Source organism: Papio anubis, chromosome 16, assembly GCF_008728515.1.
Source record: "Papio anubis isolate 15944 chromosome 16, Panubis1.0, whole genome shotgun sequence".
Taxonomy (NCBI): Eukaryota; Metazoa; Chordata; class Mammalia; order Primates; family Cercopithecidae; genus Papio; species Papio anubis.
The window spans coordinates 2,120,869-2,141,527 of record NC_044991.1 but is presented as its reverse complement, the minus strand read 5'-3'; the positions used below and the strand labels follow the sequence as shown (position 1 = coordinate 2,141,527).

The window sequence follows — 20,659 nt, the reverse complement described above, 5'->3', positions numbered from 1 at the left end:
CTACGCCTGCCATCCGAGCAGGGGCTCTTGGTGCTGCTGTGCAGGCATGGGTCCTGGAGCTCAGCGCTGCTGGGCCCTCCGCCTCTCGGACTCCTCTGCACCCCGACAGACGGGGGCGTGGCCTCCTCCCTCGGAGCAGCAATGCTCACAGTGCCCATTCTGCTACCAGTGAGCCGAGCAGGATAATGGGATCTTGGGCTCCTGGGAGAACACCAGCTTCTTGACAAAGGTCAAGACCCCGAGGACCCACGCCAGGTGGCAGTGTCGACTCCACCCTACTGTAAGTAAAGGCCACTCCCTCACTGGCCTGCCTGACCCGGCCCTCCTCCAGGTCCTACCAGGCTCCTCACTGGGCCCAGGGCTTCCTGGAGCCGGGCATCCTTGTCCTTCCTGAAACTGACGACGCTGTGGAAGGAGCAGCTGTTCTCCGTACAAAGAGTACATTGTACAGCAAGGGGTTCCTCAGCCTGGGGTCCCCAAAAAGCAGACCCTAAGCCGAGGCCTGGCGTGCACATGGTGTGTGCAGGAAGTGGGGATGTGGAAAAGGCGGGGAGTGCAGTCCACAAACGCGGCTCATCCCCTGGCCACGCTGTGGGCAGCTGGACACATGACCACTGTGGAAACGGAGGAAGACGACCAGTGAGAATGAGCAAAGGCCGTTACTCGGCGCCCACGGCAGGAGGACAGCAGGAGGCTCGTGGTGGAACAGGGACACTCCACGTTGCCCGGATGGGAGGCCTAGGCCTGGGCAAGCCAGAGCAGCTCCCTAAGGAGGCATCAGGGCACGTTGGGTTTTCTCTGGCTGGTCCTGAGTTGGGACGAAGGGACAGAAAATGAGGGAAGCTGGTGGTTACTGACCGAGAGCTGACCTTCTGGGCCTGATGACTGCAGGGGCCGTGGGTTGGCTTCCGGGCTTGCAGCTGCGGGACCGTGGGCTGGAATTCTGCTGTCACATGTGGTCTGGTCATTGTCCTGCTGGGCGGCCAGTCAGCCCACTGGGGGCTCTGAGAAAGGTGCACACCACGGGCTGGGGCTCAGGGTCTTCTCCCGAGAGTGAGGGGCTGGAGCATCTGTGGGCCCAGCTCTGCAGGCCTTAGCTCAGGGCCACTCCACACGGAGTCACTGGCCCCAGGGACTGCAGCCTCCTTCTCCATTGGGCAGAGTGGGCTCCAGCCATTGGAGAAAGCTTCCAGGCCTGGCACATGTGTACTGGTCCTTGGGAGCCACTGAGGGAATGTCCTGGGGGTTCCATCAACTTTTCTAGCGAGACTCAGCTCACCATAACCAGCATGGAAGCAGGACGGCTGCCCCATAGTGGGTGCCTTCGGTGCCACACACAGCCTGAGACATCCCCCCAGTGGCCCTGCAAAGAAGATGAGGGGCAGAAGCTGTGGCTGGGAGAGTTGTAAGCTGGCATCTCCATCCATGAGGGGTTAGAGGGGAATGAAAATGCATGGCCACACACCTGCTGTCTTTGCTCTGCACTCTGCCTTCTCGTGGCCATGGTAAGATGGTGGCTGGGGAGCCTCTTGGCCGTGGTGGGGCTGAGAGGAGCTTCCCTGGAGGACACTGGACATGGTCACGGCAGGCGGGAGCAGACTCCCTGCCCATGTGAGGGCATGTGGGCTCTGGCTTGGGGCAGGCCTAGGGAACAGACAAGACCCCACTGTCACAGCCAAGTGCTGGGTGGGGTGTGAGCCCTGAGAAGGCACAGTAGGCGGGGCACTCCTCAGGCGCTGGCTGCAAGGGATGGGAAGTGGCCCTCCTAGCTGTGGGTAGAGGAGTGGGAACATAGATGTCCCAGATCCAGGCCCTCTGGCTTGATGGACAGCAAAGTCGTAGAAATGGCTGTGGGATGATGCTCCTGTTTTAGTTTCATAAATGTGTGATGCTCTGTTCCCAGCAATGTGTAAATAAATATTCAGTGCACCAGGTCCACCAATACCTAACTCTCTTCAACTCTGCTTAGCTCAACCTGCCTGGCTGGTGCCAGCCTTGGGCAGGATCTGAGGTTTTCCCCCATCAATTGAAGGCTTTTAGGCATCCACAGATAAACTGTTATTCTCAGGTCTTAGATTCTGAACGTCTACCTACCACGTGAGAGCACTGCCTCACTCTGGCACTGCTGAGAGGATTTCCAGGGCCTTGCACCCACCCCAGCCCTGTGCTCAGCCCTCAGGAGCACACATGCTGGCTTCAGCCATGGATCTTGTCCCCCTTGTGGGACTAGAATTGCCTTGGAGCAGTGGCTTGAGATGGCAGGTCTGGGTTTTATTCTCTCCTGATTGTTCCTTGCCTACACCAAAACCAGGGATGGGTGGATGGATGGATGAACTGATGGGTAGACAAATGGATGGATGGATGGATGGATGGATGGATGGATGGATGGATGGATGGATGATAGATAGATAGATAGATGAATGATAGGTAGATGAGTAGATGGATGATAGATGATGAATAGATGTGCGGATGGATGGATGGATGGATGGATGGATGAATGGACAAACGGATGTATGTTGGATGGATTGTGGCTAGATGGATGATGGATAGATGATGGGTTGATGATAGAGGGATGGATGGATGATGGATGAATGATAGGTGGATATGGATAGATGATGGATGGATGGATGATGGATTGTTCTGACAGGTGACATGCGGACAGATGACGGATGACGGACGACGAAATGGACGACGGGTGATTGGCGAACTGGATGGTGACGGTGGATGGATGGTGGATGGATGGGTGGATGGTAGGTAGATGGATGATGGGTGATGAATGGATGATGGGTGGATGAAAGACGGATGGATGATGGATGGATGGATGATAGGTGGATGAAGAATGGATGGTGATGGGTGGATGGATGGTGGATGGATGGATGGGTGGATGGTAGGTGGATGGATGATGGATGATGAATGGATGGGTGGATGGAATGATTGATGGATGGAGGAATGGATGGTGGATGGAATGGATGGATGGAAGGATGGACAAATGGGTGGAGGAAAGGCCGAGGATAAACACCAGGGGAGGTGCAGTGGGGCCTCCCCAGGTACACTCCAGCTTAGCCCACACTCTCCTTGTGCTGCCATAGGCAGGTTGCTGAGCTGCCTGAGCCTTAGTTTCCTCAGCAATACATTGGTGGTGGGGGAGGAGTGGGATCTTTGCTTCAGAAGGTTGTGAGAAGTAAACAGGGTGAGGTGTGTAAAGGGTGTGGCCCGTAGAGGAGCCAGCCCTTGATCATGCTGTCCTGCTTTTGCCTCTGTCCCCCTCGGAAGCATTTTTCAAAGGCCTGGGACCATGCAGCCCACGTGGTTCTGCAGCTTGCTGTAGTTTGCTTGCCACTGTGGCTTCATGATTTACGCCTGGGGATGTCAGTGGGCTGGGTGTGTCCTTTCTCCTTTGCTCCGCAGACGGCTGCCTGTGGACTGGCCGCACTGGATGCCGTTTCCCTGTCGAAGGGCACTTGTGTTGTTTGCAGGTTTCGCTGATCCACTTGTGGAGGGGCCTTTCTCCACACGGGCAGGTGCTGCTTTGGGGTATTTTCTGAAGAACAGAACTTCCAGATTTCGGGTGGGAACATCTGGAATTTGCTTTCATTTTCCTTAGGATAGTTGAACAGGAAATGATTGTTTTTAAATGAAAACACACACAAAAAATGTGTTTGCTTCCCTGAGGGGCAGGCTGAGCCCTCACCTGGGGAGAGCATCCCCCTGCGTGCTGCCCGCCTGGCCTCCGGAAGGCTGCTGGGAGGGCCCTCGTGCGTGCCCATCTGTTTCCAAGGACCGGGGGTAGCAGGCGCCCTCCCCAGGCTGAGTGCTTTCCTCCCAGCCTTATTAGGAAATGCTTTAAAAGGACAATCCCCACTTTGAGTGAATGGGATCTATTAAGCCCAGCGAAAGTGTGAGTTAATGTGTGCAGAGAAAAGATAAGAATTTCAAAAAGGAGAGCAGGGTGATCGTGGGTGCGGGTCTAGAGATAAGAGCCCCTGCGGTTGCTGCGGGCGGGGATTGGCGGACATGGCTGGCAGGGCTGGCCAGGGTGGGCAGGTGGCCTGAGGGGAGGGGGGACAGGCCTGCTCCTCCAAAGGTCCCCTCCCAGCTCCCTCCTCCTATCTGCATTCACTCAGAACTCACCAGCTGGTCACACATCCTCCAAACTCCCCCGGGTGAGCTTGGGAACGAAGAGCAGCTTTGCCGTCTGGGTGCCCCGGGCTGTGGCAGGGGTGGCTGGGGCTGCGGGAACAGGTGTAACACCGCAGTCCGCAGGGTGGTCTGGGGAATGAGCTCTTGCAGGATGATGGTCAAGCAGGGCATCCCTGGCCGAGGCTCAGCCCATGCAAGGTGCTGGGCAGGCCTGGGAATGGGCAGAGGTTTGGCTGCAATGGAGTGGCCTGCAGTCCTAGAGCTGGGAGGTGAGACCAGTGAAGATCGTGGACCCACCGTGGGCAGCGTCTGTGCCAGCTGGGGAGCTTCAGTCCCATCTAGGGGACAGTGAGAAGTTCACGGCCTCTATTTTCTGGGTATGCCAGAGGAGGTCACAAAAGAAATGCAGGTAAAACAGCCAAACCCTGGGCTAGCAGGAAGTCTGTCTTCACCCCTGTGACTGAGCCCACAGGACCTGCCTGGACTCGGCCTCAGCCATCCAGAGGCCCAGCTGGTAGCGAGAGAAAGCAGCACCTTCGTCCTGCCCTGGCCTGCACCTCCATCTTCTCTCTTTTCCTCCAGAAACTGGTGGCCTTTCCTCTTCTGGTTTTCTCTTTCTTCTATCACCTGCTCTGCTCACGTCTCGTCTGCTCCAGAGACAGGATGTGCAACTCAGCCTGGGTATGAAGCACGGAGGAGAGGTCAGAGCCAGCCCTGCCAGGGCATCTACCCTTGGTGCAGAATCAAATCTTGAGCTCAGATGAAGATTCTCTTCTGGGAGTGACTCCAGACAAGGGCTGGCTGGGACATCTCTCTGAAATCTCACAACAGTGTGTCCCAGAGATCTCCTTGGGGACAAGATACGGCCTCTTCCACGGATGCAGAAGGAAAAGGAGGAAAGAAAACGTTGTTTGAGGCCAACCATGTGTGGTGTTCTCTGCCCGCACTTGCTGTAATCCTTGCAGTGGGCGTCAGTGAGGACTCGGGGCACGGGGAGACTAATGACTGGCCAGCGGTCTGGTCACACCGGTGGCTGGACCTGTGACCAGTGGTCCTTCCCCGACAAAGCCCATTGCTTTTTGCCCCATGCTGCCCCTGACTGCCAGCCCAGGCTCCCCCTGAAGCCCCATTGCCCTTCTTTAGATCTCCTTCCAGTGTCCAGCAGTAGTGAGCACAGCCTGCAGGGCCGGGTGGGGGACAAGGGCAGACAAGGGCAGAGCATCCTCTTGTGCTCATGGCCAGGGCCATCAGGCACCATCCATTCTGAACCCCCAGCCAGCTCTGAAGGAGGGACAGGGCTGGGCTGTGAGCAGACTGGGGCCTGGGAGCCTGAGTCACAGGAGTCCTCACTGGCTGCTCCTACACTGCGGCCTCCCCTCCCTGGTGCCTGGTTTTGACCTCTGTGGGATGCGGACAGCTGCCTGGGGTGTGCCAAGCACTGCAGGTGGCTGCAGTTACTCAGAAGAGGGCAACCTTTGAGGACAATGGACGCGGGGCCACAGGCTGTGGATACTCCGACTTCAGCTCCAGAGGAGTGTGGGGTGGGTACAGTCATGGAAGTTTCTGGAAACTGCAAAACCTGGCCTGGCCCCGACATTTGAAATGACCCTTTGCTTCTCACCATGCGCTTGGCATCGATTCAATAAACCGTGTACTTGGGGTGTCTCTGGGGGTCTGGGCGCCTTTCTGTTTTGTGAACTCTGGGATGGCTGGTCTGATAGTGGACTTGGAGGCTGCCAAGGACATGGGGACTGCAGCTACTACAATCAAGGCCCACGGGTGTGTAGCATTCCTGTGAGCACCGTGGTCCCTCCTCCCCAGAGCAACCCCAGCGCTCCCGACCTTGGTCGTGCGCATGGTGCCCATGGAAGCCCCTCTGCATTGCCACGGGCCCGGTCTGCCGGCATTGCATTGCTGATCCTGGCTGACACGGGGGCTGCGCTCGTCAAGTGGCCATGAAGTGCATGCCGACCCGACCCACGTGTATCCCCAGGGGCGGCCTCCCGCAGGCCTTGCTTGGGTCCCAGGTGCTGGTGAGGCCTGTGTCTGCTTTCCAGGCCTGACCTCAGCATGTGGCTGGTGTGCCCTCTCACTGTCTTCCAGGCCCAGAAAGAGGCAGGAACTATGGCCTGCCATGCTCTAGTCCCTCTGGGGACTTCTTCGGGCCCTCAGGGGCCATGCTGGATTTACCCCAATGTCCTGGCTGCCGGTGCACCTGCACACATAGCCACAGTGCCAGAGGCCTCCCTGAGGCTGTGCTCTTCCTGGCCGACATGCTCACATGGAGATCACCCCTCTTTCTGGCTCAGCCTCACTCCTCTGCTCCCCACACTGCCCTGGCAGGGCCCTACTGCGTTGCATCTGCCCCGCCTTCCTGTCCACACTGGATGGATTCTGCCCGTTGATCAAGGCCAACATCACAACCTCCTCCCTGCCTCGTGGCCTGCGATTGTTAGGGGCGTGTGTATGATCATGCCTACTGAAAACACAGCTGAGGCTGCCTTTATCTTTGCTTGTATGTATATATACCACTTCCTCCTTTTCCTCAAACAGGGCAAAGCATTACATTATATGAATGTAACACAATTGATCTACATTGTTTTTATGAGACTAGGGTATCTCAAATTGCAGAACATACATGACGCATATGGTAAAAAACAAACTGCAATGACAAAGGAAAGTTCCAAATGAAAAGCAGGATTATGCCTCCTCCGTCCTGGCATCCAGGCCTTTCCCCAGGGACAAAATGGTTAACAGCTGCTTTCTTAACTAGCCTGGCCCTGATCACTATACGTTTTTATTTTCAACATGCATGATGTCAGCAGCGCACACTCAAACTGTGACTTCTTAATTCATCACCTCTGGTCAGGACCTCCTCACTTTCCATTTTGAACAGGAAAAAAACAGAGGACTTACTTTCTCCATTAAAACACTGCCTTCCATTTTTCATTCCTCTATTACGTAGTTAATGGTCAGATTTGAGAATTTACATTTAGGTTTCTACGATTAATTTGTGTACATGTTGATTTTAAAACTTGAATGGAATTAAAGGACATTTATAATTCTATCCCATACATGTTTATAGCAGAAGGAAGATTTCTGACTAGAACCATGGAGAAAGAGAGATACCATTGTAAAGATTTTACCAGTTGGAGATTCTTTCAAGTATCAAGGCCTAATTATCTTTATACCTATTCTTCACAGTTTATTCTACTTCTAGAGAGTCAAATGTGCTACATTTTCCTTTATTCCATATCTTCAGGTACAGTCCCTTGATTCCTTTCTCTGGTGGAGTATAACGTAGATCAGCTTTTCCTATAAGGGATGGGACTAGTAAACTGAACTTCTGAATTGCCTCAAATGGTATGTATACTTTGTCAGCTGTTTAGCTGGGTATAAAATTCTAGGTCTTCTATCTTTTCCCATCAGAATCTGAAGTCAGTGCTCCACTGTCTTCAAGAAGCCAGGGTTTCTAAAGCAAAATTCAGTATCAGCTCATTTCTTTCCTCATAGAACATTTTTTGTTGTTGTTATTGTTGTTGTTTTTTCTTCTTTGGTTTTTTTTTTTTTGTTTTTTTTTTTTCTTTTGAGACAAAGTCTCGCTCTGTTGCCAGGCTGGAGTGCAGTGGCACAATCTCGGCTCACTGCAACCTCTGCCTCCTGGGTTCAAGAGATTCTCCTGCCTCAGCATCTGGAGTACCTGGGATTATAGGCACCCACAACCACGTCCAGATAATTTTTGTCTTTTTAGTAGAGACAGGGTTTCACCATGTTGGCCAGGATGGTCACAATCTCCTGACCTCGTGATCTGTCTGCCTTGGCCTCCCAAAGTGCTGGGATTACAGGCCATGAGCCACTGTGCCTAGCCTGTTTTTTGTTTTGTTTTGTTTTGTTTTGTTTTTTTGCTTTTTTTAAAACAATTATGCAAGGTTTTCTTGCATTGGTCGTCTCTAGGTGTCTGTCCATTAGATCTAATCAGAATATGATAAGTCTCTACAATCTGAAGATGTGTAGTTATTTATTTGACTATTTCCTCCTCTTTGTTGCCTTTTATTCTCCTTTAGAACTTCTAATAAATGAAAGTTGGATGCCTAGGATATACCTTCTAGGTCTCAAATTTACCATAATTTTTCACCTTTCTGTGTGCTCTCCACTCTTGTAAACATATTTGATTTTCCTTTCCACAGCTCAGTCTTCATTCATTCCCATTTTACCATTCAGTGTATACCCTAGATCTTAAAATGAGCCAGTGACATTAATTTCAAACAGTTTTTTTTCTTGCTTTTTGCCTTTTTTTCTCCCAGGAGTCTGGTTTTCTCTTATTGCTACTATGTTCTTTCAAATTTTTTGAGAATGATGCTATTTAGAATAATCACAATTACGGTTATGATTATTTTCACTGAATTATTTCTGTCCCCTAAGGTTCACGTGTAGAGTATGCATAGCTGAGCCTGTCTTCTCTTTCATGCCTCTAGCTTTCTGCAAACACCTAGTGATGTCTGCCTGCTAGGTCCTGTCTGTATAGGAATAAGGTTGAGGTGTGTGTAGTGACTGGTCAGTGTGAATCACCTCTGCCCTGTGTAGCCCAACAGGCTTCTCACTTGACCACGAGAGTTTACTGTATTCCCTTGGAACTGGCAAGGTGCGTGGACAGATGGGCCACCCTGGAAGTGGGCATTGCAGCCGATGGGCAAATAGGGTCCCCACATTTGCTGGCAGGCTTGACCCTGTGGACAGGTGTTTTTGTGCATTTCACTCTTGGGAGGAACTGTGCTACCTTTGGACCTGCTGACCCTGCTTCTCATGAATGATCAAAGTCCTTAACTCTGCTCTGCCCTGGTTTTTTCTTAGACCCTGAGTTTTTCACTCCAGAAGCAGGTTCCTGGCTTTCTTGTGTGCCATAGGCCTGTTTGGAAGTCTGGTGAAGCCTGTGCTACCCATCTCAGGACAAACTAAAACTACCTGATGAAGAAGTTCAATTATATCCACATGCAGTTAGCAAATGGTAAAAAGCCTATTTTGATATAGTAATGTGTTTTCTTTAGGAAAACATTACATACAAAGTCTAGTAGTGGGATGACCATAATTTGAAGTAATGGTGAAAATAAGCAATAGATTGAGATATCTGCAAGAGCTGTAATGTGATATGAAAATACCTGTGATTTTTGTTGGTGACAAAGTCATAGTTATGGCTAAAGTATTGTGTTTACTGCCTACATGCCTAATTGAAGGCAGTGTTGAATTTCAGTTAGAGATATGTTAAAGAAAATGCTCACTTTCTCCATCGAAAGTCCCACACCTCAGGCACTGTGGGGTCTGACCTCAGGCACTGTGGGGACTGTCCCCAAGCAGAAGGCAATCCCTCTGTGGACAGCTTTCCTCTGGCTCTGGTCTGAGCTACACTAGCCTTAAAGCAGCAGTTTGCAGGGGCTTGGGGCAACACACACCCACCTGGCACTGTGGAAGTGCAGCTCTTTGGCCAAGTGCCCTCCTGCCTGGACACCTGGCCATGCCCCTGGTTCGTTCCACCTTCTCGGGAGGATGTGGGCATCCTTCTGTTGGTTCCCATCACAGTTTCTTCTCTTCTATCCAGAGACTGGACCCAGGACCCCCTCACCCTTTCTGGCTTGCTTAGTGTTTTGATTCTCAACACAGTAATGGTTTCGGTATTTGTAAAGGATCTTTCCTGCCATGTCAGTAAGACCCTTGGTGTCTCCTCCTGAGATGTGTGTTAGTTTTATCTGGCTCAGGTGTTCACACTGCCATCTGGAGCTGACTTGCCAGTGGCACCCAGGGCCTTTTTGGTCGGCACTGTTAACTCACTCTTCGGAAGCCCTGCACGAGGTTCTTGAGTTTGCAGCTGTGATTGCCTTTAAAGGTGTAAGCAATGCCACATGTGTTTACTAGCAGGAAGCCTTGGTGCCCGCAGAAGTGTGATGGTGGTCCCCCAACGTTAGGCATGGAGGTCCTCCTGTCGTACCTGTTGAAAGTGAATTGGTGGGCCATGCCTCCATTGATAAACTATTTTTTTTTTCTTTTGTCCTCGTTACTTCTCTTTACAGAAGAATCTTCCAAATGTAGTTCTTAAAGATTCCCCTGGTGAATGTAGCATACCTTTCTATTTTCAGAATTTCAAATAATATGCACCTGATTGGGGACACAGTGCGTGTCAAGGGCAGGCTCTGTCTCCTGATTGAGGTCCCTTTGGGGGCCAGGGGTGAGCACATGTGATATGCACGCAGAAGCCCCCCGAGCCCTCTGACTGGGGAGCCCTGTGCCAGGTGAGGGATGAAGGCCAACGACCTTGGTGGAGGTCAGGCTCTGCCAGCCAGGCAGGGTGGGTTCCTGAGGAACTGCTGCCTTAGAGCTTTTCTAGAGAATGTCTAGGGGTGGAGAGCAGGAAAGAGTGGGGTGCTTATAGGAAATGGGGTTTTGAAGCGGATTGCATGAGCAGAGAGAATGGCTAGTCCCTCCCAGGGCAGATCCAGAGCTGCTTAGTTGCTTGGCTGGTGTGAGGCTGGGGCCACTCCTTTAGGTGAGAGGAGTCGGATGGGGCATTCTTGTCTCTCCTGGATGTTTTCGGGGGCAGGTGGAGGGTGATGGGCCAGAGGTGAAGAACTGCTTTGTGGATGGGCTCTCCCCTGGCCAGGTGCTGGGCACCACAGAGCCACGTCAGGCAGACAGCATGAAGCTTGGGGGCTGGTCCTGACTCTGCCCTTGACTTTCTGGTTGATGTGAGACCAGTCGCCATGCCTCTATAAGCCTCAGTTTCCCCAGATGCATACTGATGGGCTTGATCTATCTGACCTCCAAGAGCCCTTCAGAACCAGGCCTCTTTCCCTTCCTGCTACATCAATACTGGTGCAAGGAGACAGCCTTCATGTGAACCACATGCACCGCAGGCACCAGCACTGCCCCCACCCCGCACAGGCCAGGACAGAGGTTCAGGGTCCTAGGAAGCTTAGGCCCTGATTCTTGCCCGCTGCTCTTTCCTGGGCATTTGAAATTGAATTTCAAATTCAATTCAGGCAAAACTACCTTGAGGCCGACCACACTGGTCTTGGTGCTGGGCTCTGGTCCGACCCCCTGACGAGGACACCCGTGCCCCCTGCTCTGCCGTGCGGGGTTGGGGAGCAAAAGAGGCCCAAAACAAAGACCCCTTCTTCCTAGAGGCGGAAAGGGAGGCAGTGCAGGGAGGCGTCCGTTTGTTTCCCCTGGAACGGAACGGAACGAGGGCATTAACTGTGCGCCCACGCCCTTGGGTGCAGGGCAGCTGGCTGGAGGGCGGCACAGTAGGGGCGTGTGTGTGTGTGTGTGTGTGTGGCAGTTGGCCAGCCTAACGCCTTGGGTGCAGGGCAGCTGGCTGGAGGGCGGCACACAGTAGGGGCGTGTGTGTGTGTGTGTGTGTGTGTGTGTGTGTGTGTGTGTGTGTGTGTTGTTTCCAGGCAGATGTGCCATTTTCAGAAGCCGCGGGACCAGCCTCCTCCGAGTCCTCCCAGCCGCTGGTCGGGCCCGGCTGGGGCGGTACCTGGGCCTGGGTTTCCCTGTCTCTCCCGGGGCCTTGGGTGCCAGGGAGGCTGGGCGCAACTCGAGGCCCCGCGTCCTTTCTCCCGCGCCAGCAGGGCCGGCTCTGCAGTGAGGCCCCTGCGCACCTAGGTGGAGCCCGACCCGCAGTTTTCGGCTGGGCCGGCCCCACCTGACCCGCCGGCGCGCCAGGCGGGGGCGCTGCAGGGCGGGGTCCCCGGGGTCCCTCGCGGCCCAGTGCGTATCGGCGGCTCCGCGGCCGGGAGGAGCGCAGACGGCGGCGGGCGCGGGCCAGAGTCCGAGGCTGCGCGGGCCCGGCCACCTGGGCTGGCAGCGACCGCGCCGCGCTCCTCCCGCCGCCTCCCCCGAGGAGCCGGCGCCGAGCCGAGCGGGCGGGCGCGCGCGTCCAGGCCGGAGCAGCAGCGTCCCGCGGGCGGCGAGGCGCGCAGCGTCGCCGGCCCCACCTGGCGCGCAGCCACCGCACCGGCACGGGCGCGAAGCGGCCCAGCGCGGGCGGTGCCCAGGGGCGGCGGGCCCGGACCGTCCGGCTGCGGCGGTGAGGCGCGGGCTGCTGGGAGCGCGGGAGGCCGGCACCGTCCGGGGACCGGCCCCGCCAGCCCCGGGCCGCGCAGTTCGATCGCCGCGGGCTGGCCGGGCCGGGGCGCGGGCCCCGGCGGCGGCGTGATGGTGTGGCAGCCCCCGCGCCCGGTGCGCGGCCCCGGCCCCGGGAGCCCGGGCGGCCGCGTGGCGGCGGTGGCGGCGGTGGCGGCGAAGTGGTGCCCCGAGCCCGGGCCGGAGCGAGCGCGGCGGCGGAGGCAGGCGGCGGCGGCGGAGGAGGAGGGAGGAGGAAGAGAGGAGGAGGAAGGCGACACCGGAGCAGTGGCGGTGGGGGGGCGACAGGCGGAGGAGGGGGGTTGAAGGTGCCGGACCCCCCCGCGCCGCCCGGCCGTTGCGCAATCCGCGGCCCGCCGTCCGGGCCCTGCTGGCGGTGCGGCTCCGGGGGCGGCGGCGGGGCTGATTCATGGGGCCGCGGCGGCCGCCCCCCCCGCGCCCGGGCCCCCGGCGCCCCGCAGCCAGCGATGGTGGCCGAGTGGTCGGAGCGGCGGCCGCCGCGGCCGGAGACTTTCTGCTAACCTCCCCGCCCCCGCCCGCCCCCTCCCCGGCGCCCCCCCCCCCCCCCGCCCGCTCCCCTCCCCCCTGCCCAAAAAGACACAAATCGCCTCCCGGAGTGGCGCCTCCAGTCGCGGCGGAGCGCGGCGTTGGCGGCGGATGGAGGGCGCGAGCGGGCGGCCGCGGAGGCTGCACCCGGCGGGGCGCTGATGCGGCGCCTGGACCTCAGCTGCGCGACTTCGGGGGCGTCGGCCGAGTTGGGACTCCGCGATGCAGCTCCTGAAGGCTCTCTGGGCACTGGCAGGGGCCGCGCTCTGCTGCTTCCTGGTCCTGGTGATCCACGCGCAGTTCCTCAAAGAAGGTAATTGTCTCTGGGCGCGCGGACCGGTCCCCCGGCGCAGTCCTCCGCGCTCTGCCAGGCTCGCGGCGGCCCCGGCGCCCGACCCGGCTTCCAGCATGTTCCGCTGCCTCCGCGCTCGGCCGAGGCTCGTGGAGCGCCACTGCGGGCCCGGAGCGGCCGGCGGCGCGACCCTGATAGGAGTCCGGCCCCCCGCGGATCTCGCCGACCCGCGCCCATCGGGGCTGACCGGCAAGGCGCGGGATCCGGGCGCGCTGCGTCCTCGGTTCCTCTCGCGCCGACCCGGATCCCCGACCCAAGCCGAGGCTGCCGTTCCCATCCCCTGCCCCACACCGCTCAGTGGCAGCGGCGCCCGCCCGCACGCCGCGGGCCCTCGGTAGATGGCACCAGCGCTCCACGTTGGCCGGCCGAGTTGGGGCGGGAGCGGAGCTGGGACCCGCCAGGGTGGGCACCGGACTGGGACCCGCGGGCGTCGGGGAAACCGGCCTGCGCACCCGTTTCCCAGGGCCCAAGCCGCCTTCCAGCGACCCATAGGCTCGGGAAGCAGGGGCTTGGTCACCCGGGTGCGCAGGTCCCCGCACCGAGTTCTGCCCCTGCCCTCTTGGTCTCTGCTAGACTGCAGGGCAGTCTGGGACTATTGAGGCGCCCAGGGCAATGGTTGGACCCTGGTAGCTAGAGAGGCCCTTTGGACTGGGAAGCATCTTACTGGGGGTTTGGGGGCAGGGCCACACCTCCTCTGATGGGAGGTCTGTCGGCTCCAGGCACCCCAGATGCACTCCTGGAAACTTCCTGGTTTCGGGGCCAGACTCCCTTTGCAGGGCTCCTGGTGCGCAGCGGGATCAGCCTGACCTGTCATAGCAGACTGGGGGCAACTAAGTCATTGGCCTCCCCCGGGGCACCCCTGCTCATGGTTACTGGTGTTCTGGCACACAGGCTGGGCCAGCTCCGCCTGGTGCTCCTCTTGGTCCGCTGGGAAGGCTGAGCACCGGAGGGCGCCTGTGTGGCTGGTAACGCGCTGGGTTCTCATTAGCTATGGGCTCCTGCAAAGGAAGGGCTTGCAACATTCAGCTGCTTCCCTGACTAATTAATAAGGCCCTGGAAGCTTGGGGAAGTAGGTAGGTGCAGGAGCCTGACCCCAGACCCTGTGACCTCCACGGGCCTGGTGTCCGCTTCCCTCCCTTGCTGTTGGATGTGGGCACCAAGTACAGAGGAGGACCAGGTCTGAAGGGAGAGTAGGCTACCCCAGGACTCTGCTGCGGGCTTGGCCTGCCAGCCCGGGCTTGCGGGGACCCTTGCCGAAGTGGGAGGCCCAACTTCTTCCTGCTGCCTTACTGACCCACTTCAGGAGTGGGTGGTTCTGCCCTAGGGCAGTGGCCCTTGGGGCCAGGGAGGCCATTGTTCCTGCTGAGGAGTCGTTGGGTCCAGGCAAGCCCGCGAGGGGTGTCCTCCGCTGGTGTCCCCTGCCAGGACGGTGGGAGCCACCCCTGGTGCGTTCCAGGCACCTGGCGAAGGGGTCCCTGCTCTGCTGGGCCTGTTTGTGTTCCTGCTGCAAGTTCTCTGCCTCTCTGGCTGATTTCGAAGTCTCTGGGGGATTGGCTTGCAGAAAGGGGGTGCATGTGAAAATTTCAGTGTTTCTCTAAGTGCCCAGCTGCGTCCTGATACTCTGTGAGGAAGCAAAGTTCCACGGACTTTTAAGCTGTGAGTTAGTAACAGGGGGGAGCTCCTGGCCATGTGGCCGGCCTGTGACGAGGGCTTCCTTTCTGCCTTGTCCTTCGGCACTGACCCAGTGCAGGTGCCTCCCAGGACTCTCCTCTCCCCCTGAGGCTCCAGGTCTAAAGGACTGTGTTTTTTGGCTAAGAAGAAAGAGTTTCTGTCTCTCAGATGGGAAGGTCCAGGTGTGGAGCAGACCCAGGTTGTGTTCGCTGAGTGGAGTACTTTTTGTGGATTTAGCCATTCACAGAGACCTCTGTGTTTACCTTGAAGCAGACACTCGTGTGTCGGTGTTGTGGAAGACGGCGCAGTCATAGATGCAGAGGGGGGCAGCTGTACGCTGAGGGTACCGATGCCTTTGGAAGAGCGACTGCAGGGTCCGAGTGTTTGTGCAGGCCCTCCGGACCTCCTGAAGTCCTGTCTCCCTGTCCTGAAGCGGTGGCCTTCACCACCCTGGGTTGAGCCCTGCTGCCTGTCTGTCTGGAAGGTCAGGACTTGGGCAGCCTCCCTGTCCTTGCCGAGATGCCTTTTTGGCCCCTTGGCGTCAGGAGCCCCAGGGGAGGCCTGGGGAACCAGCAGTGAGAGGCGCAGGGAGCGGGGTGGCGCACTCTGGTTCCTGGCTGATGGGCTCAGCCTGGGGCCACTCTCCTCCCAGCAGCCGCTGTCCAGCAGGAGGGAGGGAGCAATGAAGGCGGGTAGACAATTGTGACTTGTTGTCTGGGCCCGAGTAGGAAAGAGCTGTTTAAATTGCCATTTCCATGAATCTGCTTTTTTCAGGGGTGAAGAATGGGGGACCCAGGGAGCCATTTTTGACACTTCTCCTTTTGTGTGGAGATAGAGGCCACCCCGTGGCTAATCCGTCCCCCTCTGGCCACTTTGGCTTCCAGTGTTTGCAGAGATGAATAGGGTTGTGAACCGAGAGAGAGGCAAATTGTGGTCCGTAATTGCAGCCTCGATACGTCCGAGCTTTGTGAGAACAGGTCCTGCCCACCGCACCAGGCCTGGCTGGGCAGCCACAGGCCTGGGAAGAAAGCAGGGCGGCAGTGTGGGGTCCGGCACTGGGGCCTGGGTAGCTGCTCATCTTGCCCTGTCGTCCTTAGGACACGCTGACTCTCCTCTGGGAGGGGAGAGCCATCCTTTCTTCTGAACTGCCTGGCACGTGCACGTGCTGTGTCTGCATGGAGTGTAGCTAACGTAGGGGACGAGGGCGGGAGTCCCAGGATGCTGATGGAAGAGCCGGACACTTCCTTAGGGCACAGATGACATGTGTCACGGAGACGTGAGAGGGAAGCCAGTGCTTTATCTCCATCATCATGTTTGGCCTCCAAATACGGAGTTAAGGAAACAGCGAGAAGTATAAAAATATTTTCCACCTCCCTCTTCCAAAGACTTTACAATATTTTTCTGGAAGTCTTGAGTCACTTGGGCTCCAGCACTCCAGCACAGATGAGCAGGCTTTGGTGTGGATGCTTAATGTAAACAGAAGAATAGGAAAATACTTCAAAGAGGAAGGAGTGCAGCGAGCCTGGGCCACCTGGGGCAGGCCACAGCGCAGAGAGGTGTCTGGGCTTTGGGACCCAAAGGGACATGAGAAAGCCGGGAAATCATTCAGCCCGATCCTTTCTGAATGGGAGGGAGAACCCAGTGCCTCTTTGCCTTAAATGTGGATTTGAGGTTCAACTCTATCTCGGTAAATCCTTTTGGTGGCAGGGGAGCGCATGCGATGGCTTGAACGTGCTGTTCAAAAGCTTCTTTTGCAGGTTAATATTGAGAACTTTGCGTCCAGCGGCCCCGACACAGCGTACCCGACACAGCGTACCCGGGCCTGGATTCCAGACGGCTTTCGGAACCACTGTGGTGTGCCTGTCTTTGAGCAGCTGCTGGGAGGGCAGACTGTTGATCGAGTCAATGGGATTCAACTTCCATTGATTTAGTTAGCCGGCTCTTTCGGAAATGAGGCGTGCTCCTGCAAACCCGTGTGGCCCGTAACAAGGGGCATGCTCAACTCCGTGGAGGCAATTGACAGTGTATTAATTGTTGTGGCTCTGTGCGGTCATCATTAATTGATGTCGTCTTTGCAAGATTAGCGGCCAATGCAGAGGGTTCATCTGTCTGTTAGATGGACCAGTTTATTTTTTAAGAAATGGATAGAGAACTTCTTAGGAGACACAGCACAGTTCCCGGCCCTAAGACTTCATCAAAAATATGTGCTGAATGCATACAGCCATTCTGTCCCGGAGGCGTAGAGCCAGGGCTGTGGGTGGTCCATGATGGGTTGGGCGAGGGCTTGGTAGATGCCCTTGAGGTTTTCCAGAGCAGCAAGGCTGTTCTTGGTGAGGGCTCGAGGCTGCACCGGGCTCCATTCTGAGAGTCTAATGGTGGTGGAGGAACACATTGCACGCGGTGTGTGTGGAAGGAGGAGGGAGTTGGGCAGCTCTGTTCTCAGTACTCACAGCCGGCTGTGCCCGCACACCTGCACCCAGTCTTGTTGTGGGGCGGCCCCGGCCCCCAGGCTCTGAGCTTGGAGCTGGCTGCTCATTTCTCCTGAGTCTCAGACTGCGTGTGGAGAGGTGCTGGGCTTTGTCTAGGGACCCCGGGGGCTTCCCTAGCCCACTTCCTGGGTGCATTGTTTTTATGGCCCTGATGAGGTGTGCAGGCAGACAGGGTGCAGGGGCATCGCGGTGCCGGCCCCACCTGGAAGGTGTCCCTCAGCCTACCTCTCCCTGACCCTCCAGTAGACGCTGTTTGCAAGGCCAGGTAGTTGTGAATGGCTGCTGGGAGGGGTGGAAATGAAAAGGTGTTAAAAATAACCAACTCCTTTATCATCATTTACTATCATTTCTTGTGTGACACAGAATCTAAATAAAACCCACACTCACCGTAGTGGGATTCTCATCTGCTGTGCCTCTGACAACTGTAAAAGTTAGAATATGAAAGGACTGGAAATGGAGATGACTTCCAGACACAAGTTGGCTCATCGCAGCCTTGCTGGGCGCAGGAGTCCCAGCCTCCCAGGCCTCCCAGCAAGGGCTGAGCCAGTGCCTGCCGAGGGCCAGACTGGCAGTGGATGGGGCCAGCTGGGGGTCACTCCCGCTGCACACTCGGGAGGATTGGATTGGGGCTGATCTTGCTGCCGGCATCCGTGGAAACTCATCAGTCTCCCATGTTGCTGCCATGCTGAGCATGGTGCAAGAAAGCCGTGCAGAGAATGGTTTTAGTCCTCACTCGGTGGTCTGGAGGTGGGTGGTTTTTGCCCGTCTCTGGGCATGCAGCACTGTAGGAAAGGGGGCACTGGTGAGGCCATGTCTCTGCCTGGTGGAGTGCTGGCTGCAGACACAGCCCAAGAGCCCCTGGGCCTGGAGAAGGCGGGGTTGGGGGACAACCTTCTTGGAAGGGTTCACTGCTGACATTTTCATATGTGTGCATATGTGTGTGTGTACATGTGCCTGCTTATGCGTAACTAAGTGCTCATAGGTATTCGTATTGTTGTGTGTGATCTTAAATGGGCAAACCGGCAGAACGCATTCTAAACTCCTCGCCCAAAACACAGCCCCGGAAAGCGAGAGCAGCATGGTGGCGGTAGTGTTCCTGGAGAGGGGAGGGAGGCAGCCCTCACCTTATTTACACAGAAACAGATCGATCTGTGGCTGCACTGTGATCTGAGCAGACAGGTCCGGAGCTGGCACGCAGCTGTATTCTGCACATGTGACTCTGCTCACACAAGCACCCAGTGAGTGAACGGGGCTCCTTTGGCACCAACCATGGGACCCCATAGCCTTTGTACTGTGGGAGCCCTGACCTGGCTGTCGGGGCAGGCGGACCTTTTCTTTTCCTCCTCTTATGTGGACTCTGTGTGTGGGAGCCCACCTCGCCCAGAGACACGCACTGCGGGCCCCCCCAACAGAGACACACCACACACTGCATGCTGCACACACACACACCACAGAATACACCGTCTACACATACTACTGAATTCTATTACGCAAAATAATGATGGATACCATACAACAACCACACACATACCACACACAAAATACAGCACAGGCCACACACAAAATACAGCACATGCCACACACAAAATACACCACATATACCACACACCCAATATGCTGCAATAATACTACATAACACATACGTATCAATCGCGACACATACCACCACGCAGCACACAAATGCACGCCATGTCAACAAATACACCCATGCTGGGCTACCACACACTACACACCACACACAAAATACACCACACACACATCACACACAAAATATACACACACCACACATACCACACACCAAATACACCACATACACCACTCACCACACACACTACGCACCACACACAAAATATAACACAGACGCCATTAATAATAATAATATCACATTAATAAAATATACACACAATCTATACATACACACCTGCATAATGAACACACAAAGTATGCTAATATTAATTTACACACACACAGTGAACATGAATAATACTATCTAAAACATACCAAACACACCATACATGCACACACACCAAACAAGACACTGCATTAGCTACACACACACACCCACACACAAAATACACCACACACACACCATGTCGCATTACCAATAACTAATACGCCACGCCATCTCATGCACCACACAAAATAAACCTCACACACCACATACAAAATACACCACACACCACACCCTGACACAACACAACACACAACACAGAAAATACACCACATACACCACACACGCTAGACACCACACACCACTCACAAAATATATCACATTAATATTACCATAATACCACAGTGCACACACACATCACACAGCACCATTACTGGCCACACTCACATGCATGTAATTCCCCACACACACACAAACATTACACATATTACACACACACCACACATAATATACCTACATTAATATACCCCATTGGCACACATCACAGAAAACACACACACAGGCCATCCAAACCATCCTATATCCACACTTTACATCATACACCTGACATGAAAAGGCCACTGCACATGGAGACCAAACAACCACACACACCACAATGGCATAAACACATGCCACACACCACACACAAAATACACCACACGTACACACACACACCACACAAAATATATACATATCACACACAAAATACACCACACACACCACACATCACACATACCCCACATGTGATGCACCACACAGCACACAAAATACACCTCAAACATACCACACCACAGACATACACCACTCCCAAAATACATCACACACCACACACACAGAGCACAAATCACACACACATATCCACCACACACATCACACAAAATGCACTACACACACCACTCGCACCACATACACGCACCCTCCACACACCCAACACACCACACATCACACACACCACATGCCACACCACACAAAACACAGCATACACACGTGACACAACACACAAAATACACCATATACACACCACTCACAAAATACATCTCACACACATGCACCACACACCACACACACAAAATACACCACACAGCACACACCACACACAAAATACACCACACACAAAATACATCACACACCACATACACACACCCCACACACAACACACAACACAACACACACGCCACATGCCACATATCACACAACATACACCACACACACACCACATTGCAAAATACACCACATACAGCACACACACTAGATACCATACACAACACTCACAAAAACATCACATACACACCACACGCCACATACCATACCACACAAAATACACCACACAGATACCACATACAACAAAATACAGCACACACACTAGACACCACACACACTATGCACACATACCAT

The 20,659-nt window shown here is 55.4% G+C and overlaps 1 protein-coding gene across 2 annotated transcripts in view; it reads left to right on the top strand.

The window, feature by feature from the left end:
* TAFA5 (TAFA chemokine like family member 5) overlaps positions 1 to 20,659 on the top strand; it is a 251,054-nt gene that overhangs the window by 69,541 nt on the left and 160,854 nt on the right. Inside the window, exon 1 of one of the 2 annotated variants that reach the window (XM_003905721.5) lies at positions 12,591 to 13,135. The exons of the other annotated variant lie outside the window; for it this stretch is intronic. Coding sequence (XP_003905770.1) covers positions 13,045 to 13,135 — 91 coding nt within the window. The 5' untranslated portion in view covers positions 12,591 to 13,044. Of the gene's footprint in view, positions 1 to 12,590; positions 13,136 to 20,659 lie in introns of those variants that run through there. 2 annotated transcript variants of the gene reach the window in all.